At 46.8% G+C, this 8979-nt stretch overlaps 1 protein-coding gene across 1 annotated transcript; it reads left to right on the plus strand.

Moving 5' to 3' along the window:
* The first annotated feature begins 4528 nt into the window (after positions 1-4528).
* LOC128719311 (protein scylla-like) lies at positions 4529-7975 on the plus strand. The gene is made up of 4 exons (XM_053812936.1): positions 4529-4646; positions 6932-7523; positions 7620-7730; positions 7891-7975. Exons 1-4 carry the CDS (start codon positions 4529-4531, stop codon positions 7973-7975), a joined length of 906 nt encoding a protein of 301 aa, XP_053668911.1.
* Positions 7976-8979: the final 1004 nt, after the last annotated feature.

The following is an 8979-nucleotide window of genomic DNA, read 5'->3' on the forward strand; positions in this document are numbered from 1 at the left end:
ATCATCATCATCGGCATGATCATGATTACGTTCATCTCGTCGGCAATTTTCTTAATTTTATTGTCACCGATTCGATTAGCCAAGAATGTGTGTGTGTGTGCGTATTTTCTGCGATGGATTTTGCTAATTTGCGAACGCAAATCATTTTTAAGCCTAATTTTCACCCAATAAAATTAAACCTAGGCGAAAGAAGAAGACACTTCACTCTTCTTCGGGCTGAAGAATCGTTAAATCTTGCTACCTCTTCTAATTTGGGTAAAAAATATGTGAAAAATCTATTTCGGCTATTTCCACCCTTAAAAAGGTTCCTTAACGCTATAAAAAATACCTACAGAGGTACAAATAAAAAAAAATATCCTAATTCCCTCAACCAAACACAAAAAAATGTTATCAAAACCATTCCATAACACCGTTTCAATGCCGAAAAATAACATTCTCGTGATGGAAACGTGCTCTTCACTATGACGATAACGCAACACACAACACTTGCTGCTTGTCCAATCGGCAAACATCGGTAAAATGTATCGAACGATGTATAATCCGTAAATATTACCGGCAGCAAACGTTTACTATCTGCTTGTGTAAAGTTTTATCACACTTTAAGCGTTCAAAAATAGCTACGATAAAGACGTCACGGGAGGACACCATTCACGCAGCAAAGCGTGACCAGATAAGTGCAAGTTCTCACACCAAAGCCCTAAAACAAAAATATATTGCAAATTACTTTCCAAAAACATTCGTTCTGGAGTGGAAATTAAAAAATAATTACAAAACCTTTCTCCGCAACACCTATTTGCTCCACACGCAATTAAAATCTAACTCCAACCTCGGTCTAAAAATAGCTTCCAAAAAAACCCTTTTTTGTCTGCGATAATACGCGTGAGAGCCTAATTTTGGAACCCAAACTAGTGCAAAGAGTGCGTTCGCCTGTGCACTAATACACTGGACGCAACTAAAACGATCATACGATCGATGTTTCGACCAACCGGATGAAAGCATCCCGAGATCAGGTGACTTATTGTTTCTTCCTTTTGTGATGAGTTTTGATATGCGTTTCTTGTTCTAAGCGTTTTAAGATACTTCTTACTGTTTGATTCTTGCAGGCGGGTGATTGGACAAAAGAAAAACAAGCCTCCCGTATGCAGGTGTTGGAATCTGTACGGCATTGGGCTTCCTTATTCAACGTGAAGCTAATCACCTCTCAGTACTAGTAAGTTGTGAGTAAGCCCAAACACATTGACGGTTCACTAGTGAAGGCCAGTGGAGTAAAAAATCCCAGCAAATATTTCATGCTAAACGGAGAAGTGTTAACCAATTTTATTTTGTTTGAAATATTTTACCCAACAAAAAACAAGTAAAACAAACCATTTCGGTAAAATAATTTAATCAAAAGGTTGCCGTTTCATTCCACAGCATTCCTCACAAAACGAGCCTTTTTTTACGCAAAAGGGAACGAAACGCATCTTACGCTTCAATTGTCTCACAAAATCGATTGCTGCAAGTTGAACGTGCCCTCATCGGAACGAAAACCCCCAAAAAAAAATCAATGCTTCTGTTTGGTGTTTGCACTAATTCTACTCTAAAATAGCCTTCAATTTTTTCTCCTTTCGTTCTATCCTCCAGCAACACTGGCTCGATCGCTACAAACACTTATCATTACACACGATTCACACTGTGCCTATTGTGCCTTTCCTACAGTAACGCAATTCTGTACTTTCTGGTGCACTTTTCCCTGCGACACGACACACTAATCGGCTGCCTTTCTTTCATCATCGTTACGCCGGATTTCTGATGCAACAAACTTCCATTTCGGACAGCGTTTTCACCGTGCACTGTTTGACCCGGAACCCAGGGATGCTCGGGCGTTGGGAAATTGGTAGGAAAATTCGGACCTTTTTCGAAGAAACCTGGACACACCACACTTACAGCACAAAAAAACAGGGGCTTTACGGTGTTCCCGTTTCTGGTTGCGTTCACGCACGGATCGTTTTCTCTCGCTGGGTTAAATGGTGACCACAGAATTGCAGAGCTGGACAGAACTTTTCGTGACAGAAATTTTTCGTGAGGAAAAAAAAACTCCAGAATCTAGTAGTGAGCACTGTGAGGAAAAAAACCTCACAGGCTCACTCACGAAATTTAAAAAAAAACGGAAGAAGAACACTACCTCGAGCCGTGTAGTGGCCACACACAGCAAAACGGAAGCGAAAAAGAAGCAGCGAGAGTGAGAACGAGCGAGGTGAACAAAGCAGAAACGGCGGAACACGAATGAGAAGAAGATGCGGATGATGGCCATCGCTATCCCACCGTGCTGGTGCTGGCCGGTGTTTCGTGCCCGGTTCGGGTCGGGTTCGGGTATGCACGTACGCACGCACACAGCGTTGTTTGCTCGCTGGTACATAACCGGTAAATAGACACCGGGGTTTAGTGGTGTGTTCCCATCTCTCCTCTTCTCTCGCCCCTTCTACGACATGCCGTTTGACAAAAACGTGAACACGGCAAGCAGCTCGATACACGTGTGCGAGAACGGGACGGGCCCACGGGCCCGCTATGCTGCGTGTGCGTGAGTAAGCGAGCGTTACCCAACCGGATTGCTACTGGAATTGGAAATGGCTTTGTGTGCGAGAGATGCGTGTTGGATATCGGGTGCGTTGTTGGAGCAGTGGCGGTGTGAGCAGTGGAAACCTGCTTGTATATAGAGTTACTGGATTTTATGTTCCCCACTCGCAAACCACTCTGCGCCCCCATTCCCTTCCACCAACACACACACACACAAACCCACCCACCCTTAAGGCTTTGTTCGACTTTGTGGAGCTATTTGGTGGGGTTCTGTTGCGCTTCCTATCGCGCTGAGGGTTAGAAAATAGAGGACAGCAAAAAACTAACACCGCACCGAGAACAGCGGGCGGGCGAAAGAGAACGCTACACCGGCTCTGCCATCGCACTCACGCCACAGCACGTCACACACGGCATGCGGCACGGTATATACGGGCACCGAGGGGAGGAGTGCGGATTTTGTGCTGCGTGTGCGTGCAGCACGAGCGTTCGGGCCGTGCTGTGTGTGCGTGCGGTTGTGTTGGTGTTCTTTGTTTCGCGTTCGGCCCGGTCCGTGCGGTGGTGTGCGTGCGCACTGGTGTAGCTTATAAATAGGGCTCGGTCGCCGGCCGGGAATTACTTAGTTTCTTTCAATTGATCAAGCAACATCTACTCGTTACATGAAATAAGCGTTCCGCATAAAAAACGGGCGATAGCAAGAGCAAAGTCCTCTCGCAAAATCAAAGGCAAACTGTTGGAAACGAGAAAAAAAACTACGGAAACGGGATAAGCAAAAATTCCCGAGTGACATTTTAAAGCGTGTGCGTTTAAGTAAGATAAAGCAGAGAAGCAAAGTAAAATCCACTTCTGGTACAAAATAAGGGAAGGATACTAAAATCGCACAAACGGAAAACCGGTGTATTATGCGTATATGTGTGTGAGTGTGCAGTAGATGTGTGCGGAAAAGCTTCAAGCCATAACTTAGCGAAACCCCGCCGGGCAGGAGGAAAATCGTGCAGTTCCGAATGAAGGGAAATTGATTTTTCCAGCTCGTATTTTTTTTTTTACTACCAATACACCGAAACAGTGGTGCCAGCGTGTGGTTTTTCCTTCATGTTTGACGTTTGTCAGGTACAGGGACACAACACGGTACAGCGGCGAAAGCGCAAGAGAGCAAGTGCTGGAAAATTGTGATTTTTCCACGTTCGAGTGTGTGTTTTGTCTTGGAATGCGAAGTGTGCGTGTTGTGTGAGCTTTTCCGGGTGGTTTTCGAGCAAATGAGCAGCTAGGAAGCGAAAAGCGCGCACCATCCCCCGCCGCCACACAAAGAAGCCCGACAGATGCAGGAAAGCGGCGACGAATCAAAGTGATAATCAAGTGCTGTGAAATTACAAATAATACATTTTAAAGTAAAGTAAGGTACGCGTTTAAGAACGAACGAGCCTCTCCGCCCTCAACTCGACAGAAGAAGACGCAGCGAAAAGCGAACCGAGGGAAACATTCTGGAAGAAACAACACAAGTATTCCCATTTTTCTTCACATCCCAGCGAAAGAGAGAGAGAGAGAGAGCGGGTCTTGGAAGCGGAAAAACGGAAACACAAAAACGCAAAACGACTACGTTTCTAAGTCTACTATTAATCGATTACTCGTTATAAGGCGTACCAAAACACAACACGCAAAGCAAAAAACGAAGAGCAAAGCTGACAAGTTCAAATAGAGTTATAGAAGCGAGCCACTAAAGAAAACCACGGGAAAAACAACGAGGAAACCCCCTTCACAAAACCGGAACGAGAAAAGGAACCCAAAAAACACTTCGGAAGCACGGAATCGTCCTTCAAGTTATCATCTCGGGAACCAGTGCGACATTTCGGGTGCGTGAATTTTTCGTGCAGAGTGTACGTGCGGGAGCGAATTTCCAAGCAAACGGAAGAAAAAAACTCGACCAAAGTCGAGACTCTAGCACATACACTTTTCCCCGGTTTTCACGGTTCGATTTATGAGTGCGAATTACGCTGCAATCGACGAATTGGTTGAAGAGTTTCTGAAAATGGAACTCATCTCTGTGCCGCCGTATCCGGGCCAGCTGGGCTACCTGGGATCGACCAAAGTCAACGGTAAGTGTGCTTTTCACTGCAGGAAAACTCTTCAACGAACCCTCGTTGTCTTAAAATTCTTTCCATTATTTTTCGTTTGAAAAACCACTGTAAAATGTGTCACGCATTTTTTGACAGCTCCCCTGTTAATTGGGCTAACTTTTCTCGTCGAACGGTCCCCCCTTGCAAGGGCCACACGTGCTAAAGCGTGAATTTTATGTTTTAGCACGCACTAAAATCGCGTGAGCCGTCCCCCAGGAAAAAAGGAAGGAAAATCATTGTGAGATAGATAGCGTACACACAACACAAAAAACGGGAAGTTACATGCAAAAAAACGCGATTTTATCCGTGTACATGGTGCCTATGTTCACGAATCGTACGGTTCACTGTTGCTAAGTGCACAAGTTTCCTAACCGGGTTGGATGTGTGCGAGAGAACGAAAAAGCGCTACCCGTACGCGTGTGCGCGAGAGCGAGATAGTGCCCGAGCCGGCAAAACCAGCTGGTTTCTCGTGCCAAGTTGTAACGTGATAGAGCGAGAGCGAAAGCCTCCCACCCACCAACAGTACGCAATTTTCAAGCGCAACCAAACCGATGGGAGCGAGTGAGAAAAAAAGTTTGCTTGAGCGTGTTTCTTCTCGCGTTCGCTTTACTCTCACTCTCTTTCTCACCCTTCTCGTTACACGAAACCGAACAGCTGATCGGACAGCAGCAGTGTGCCGTTACTTTGTGCTCGTTTCGCTCTCTGTCACGCTCATCGCTTGCCGGCGCTCGCCTTCTCTCTCCCGCTCGCACGCTGTGCGACTCAGACCCTTCTGCTCGCTGCGCCGTGCGTCACTTCTTCACCTCATCCAAGCCCCACTCGCTTCTTGTGTCACTCGCTTTCGAACCGTCGAACGGGCAACACACGCAGCGCGCGCTCTTCTCTTTCGGATCTCCCCCCTTTTTTTCGGACTTGTGTATGCGTTCGTGCATGCGTGTGTGTGTGTGGTTGCTGCTGCCAATATGTGCTGTGGTGTTCAGTTTTCTTTTTGAAACAACTCCGGAAACAGAAGCGAGTGATAGTTTTCTTTCTCCAACACTCTTTTGATGGTGAAAATTTTCCCACTACCTCACTCACGGCGCTTAGTTTTTTTTCAATTAGTTTCGGGCATTTTTCCCTGCACGAGTGCGATAATGCGGTGAAGTTTTTCCACGCTCTAAAACAGCTTGTGGCTTCCTAGTTTTTCCAGTTGAGTTTTTCCGTTTCAATTCAAACCCCTCCCCGTTCCTCGCCTTGTGGCTGTGTGTACGTGCAGTGTTTTTGGTGAAAAGCGCTTTTGTGAAGTTCATACAGAGTTTTCCGTGTGAGTCGTGTGTGTGAATCGGAAGTTACAGCGTTACCCGGCATACGAATGTACATCAGTAGGTATCTCCCAAGCTCGTGAACTGTGGGGCTTAATGAAGAATAGTTTTCCACACACAGACACACGATCGATTTTGGATTTTTTTTTTACATTTCTGTTCCACGCGTTCTTCTTATTAATCGCAAGTTTTGCCTCAACTTTTGCCTTACTGAGATCGATTTTCCGTCCAAAATTCATCCGTTTCATGCGGGAGCTCCAAAAAAGAAAGAAGAGCAGAGAAAATTCGGCCGAGAGAGAGAGGACGAACCTTGCAAAGACGGAACAGCTGTTTGTGGTCCACATAATTTTTTGTACCCTCTCGCGGTCTTGTGCGGATCGATAGAAAATGGTTTCGTTTTCACTTCACACAATGCGCCTCGAGAAAAAGAGCGTTTGTTGGGGATTCTCTCCCTCGCACTCTCTCGCTCTACTTCGCTCTGAAACAAAGTTTTCGTAAGCTTTTTAGCAATTTTCTTTTGGAGCTGGCTTTTCTTCCCTCCAACTCCGTTATCTTACCCCTTTCGCTCACGCACACCGACGACCGGGAGAGGAAAATCCCGGAAATCTCGTTTCGTTGGAAGAGATGACGATGGCCAGCTGAGCCCGGCTGGCGTTAGTGTGTGTGTGTGTGTGTCGAAAGAAAAAATCGATGCTCATTCCGGGCATGGAGAGAAAATTCACCCTCTCTCGTCTTCTCGCCCTACTCTCGTGCCAAGTTGCACGCAAAAACTGGGAAAAATCGATTCTGACGTGGCCCCCACACAAATGTTCAAGAGGGTTTTAATTGTTTTCGCTGAAAATGGGAAACCATACTGTTAGTTGTACAATTTAAAAAAATAAATAATACTTTTATTTTTTACTACACTTTTACACACTTACGACACTTTTACTGATGACAAATTTTAATTTCTCCTTTGGACAGATTTCCGTACACCGTTGATGCCAATCCCGGCCAATAGTAACAAGAATTCTAATCAAAGCCAACGCCATCAGAGCCAGCCGCAGCAGCAACAGCAGTTGCAGCAGCAGCAACAGGCCCCAAGTCAGCAGCAGCAGCAGCAGTCTCAGAGTCAGCAGCAGCTGCAGCGCAGTCATCACAATAGCAGTAGCCATCATCATCACCACCATCATCATCATCACCATAGTAACGCTTCCCACCAGAGCCAGCTGCAGCATCAGCAGCAGCAACAGCAGCAGTTGTTGCAGCGTCAGCAACAGCAGCAACAGCAGCAGCAACAGCAGTACTATAGCGAGAACCAGTATCCGCTGGAGCCGGCGACGATAGCGCTGACTGCCTCGCCGCACGAGGATGCGCTGCAGAAGCTGACCCAGCGGCTCGAGAGCGAGCTGCGCATTGCCAAGCGGCAGCATCTTGCCTGCACCGAGGTGTTGTTGCCGGCCGATCTGCTCCCGAGGATATCGTCCGAGATGTTCGAGCAGTCGGAGAAGGAGCCGTGCGGCATCCGTGGTTGCACGATCTATATCGAGTTTGAGGATGAGCCTGACAACACACGGTAAGTGTCGTTCGCGAGACCGATTCAATCCCGTCTCTTTGTATTCGAGCTTTTTTTTTAATGTGTGTTGACACCTGCGTTTTATGTTTTCTACAGGCGGATTGCGACCATGAAGACCGATCCGAACACCGTGTCCACGTTCGAGCTGTACCTAACGCTCAAACAGGACCGACGGGGATGGACTTCGATTTTGCCACAATTTTTGAAGTAAGTTATCCACTCTTGTTTATCAACTGTCGTACATTTTTGTTATTAGTTTACCTTTTATTTTCATTCCTTCTTTTTTATACAATCGTCTTATTCCACATTAATACTTACATCTTTTTTGTCTCGTTCTTTTCTCGTTCCTTCTCTTCCTTCACTTTAGAAATTTGGCACGTGGCAGTACAATCATGATCAGTCCGGAGTTCCGGCTGACAAAGAACAAGCTCTACCATGCGTATTCCGACTAAACAACATCCCAATGACCCCTCCTCCCCCACCATCCCCACCCTTCCATGTCGCTCAACCCCGCGCTAAGGGGTTGGGAGACAAAACTGGAGGGGACGAAAAAAAACCCTCCCCTCCCCCCAAAACGCTCATCAGGCGAGTGTGTGTTTCTCACCACCCACCGCACATCCCAACATCTCCTCACGAGAAACGTGTGTAGCGAGGCAGCGTGTAACGTCCGGCGGCGTGTCCAGCAGAAATAGGAGAACGACAATAGAGATGTACCACCCCACACACACACACCACCACCACCACCACCAACCCAAGAAAGCGAACGGAAGTGAATGTGCGCGATGAAAAAAAAGTAATGCATTCAATGAGTGTGTGTGTACGTGCGTGAAAAAGTGCAACCCCCGCGAGGACGCTTAAAGTATCTCTATTTGGAGTGCATTTCTCTGTCTCCCAATGAGTGTCCTCAGCCAGTTGGTGCGCGCGTGATGGTGTGCAATCTGTGATTAATCTGGTGGACGATTTTGCTCGATTTTGGGAGTGGAAAATTGATGGAAGCAAAGGCGGAGGTACTACCCTCCCCTTATTCCCTCCCCCTCCACTCGAACCCCCCCTCGAACTGTGATTATGTGATTATGCGCTCGAATCGTTATGTTTGTTTGTGCCCCTTGGAGCAGTCGAAGAAAACAAATGGCCATCGAAACAGGAGAAGGTATGGAAGCAGTTGAATGATATGTGGACAGTATCATCGAATCGAGTACGACGAAGAAGATTTCCCGGCGTGTGTGAGTGTGTGTGTGTGTGTGCGTGGTGTGTGTGCCCCGTCATTTCATCGCACCGGGGTGGTTGTGCATTCGATAATCAGCAGCAGCATCATCCCTGTTAAGCACACCTTGCTTGGTGTGTTTGGGAATAATCCGCAACACAACACCCCCTTGTGGAGTGCACACACCCGAAGCATTTGGAAGGATCAGATATTCAGCAGCATCAGGAAAGAAGGAGAGATAGTCAGCATATG

Source organism: Anopheles marshallii, chromosome 2, assembly GCF_943734725.1.
Source record: "Anopheles marshallii chromosome 2, idAnoMarsDA_429_01, whole genome shotgun sequence".
Taxonomy (NCBI): Eukaryota; Metazoa; Arthropoda; class Insecta; order Diptera; family Culicidae; genus Anopheles; species Anopheles marshallii.

Bases quoted from the DNA above. Each gene is read 5' to 3' on its own strand.
- LOC128719311 (XM_053812936.1), top strand. From the start codon at position 4,529: ATGAGTGCGAATTACGCTGCAATCGACGAATTGGTTGAAGAGTTTCTG. The intron at 4,647-6,931 runs GTAAGTGTGCTT...TCCTTTGGACAG, and splicing joins GGGATCGACCAAAGTCAACG to ATTTCCGTACACCGTTGATG. The intron at 7,524-7,619 runs GTAAGTGTCGTT...TGTTTTCTACAG, and splicing joins GATGAGCCTGACAACACACG to GCGGATTGCGACCATGAAGA.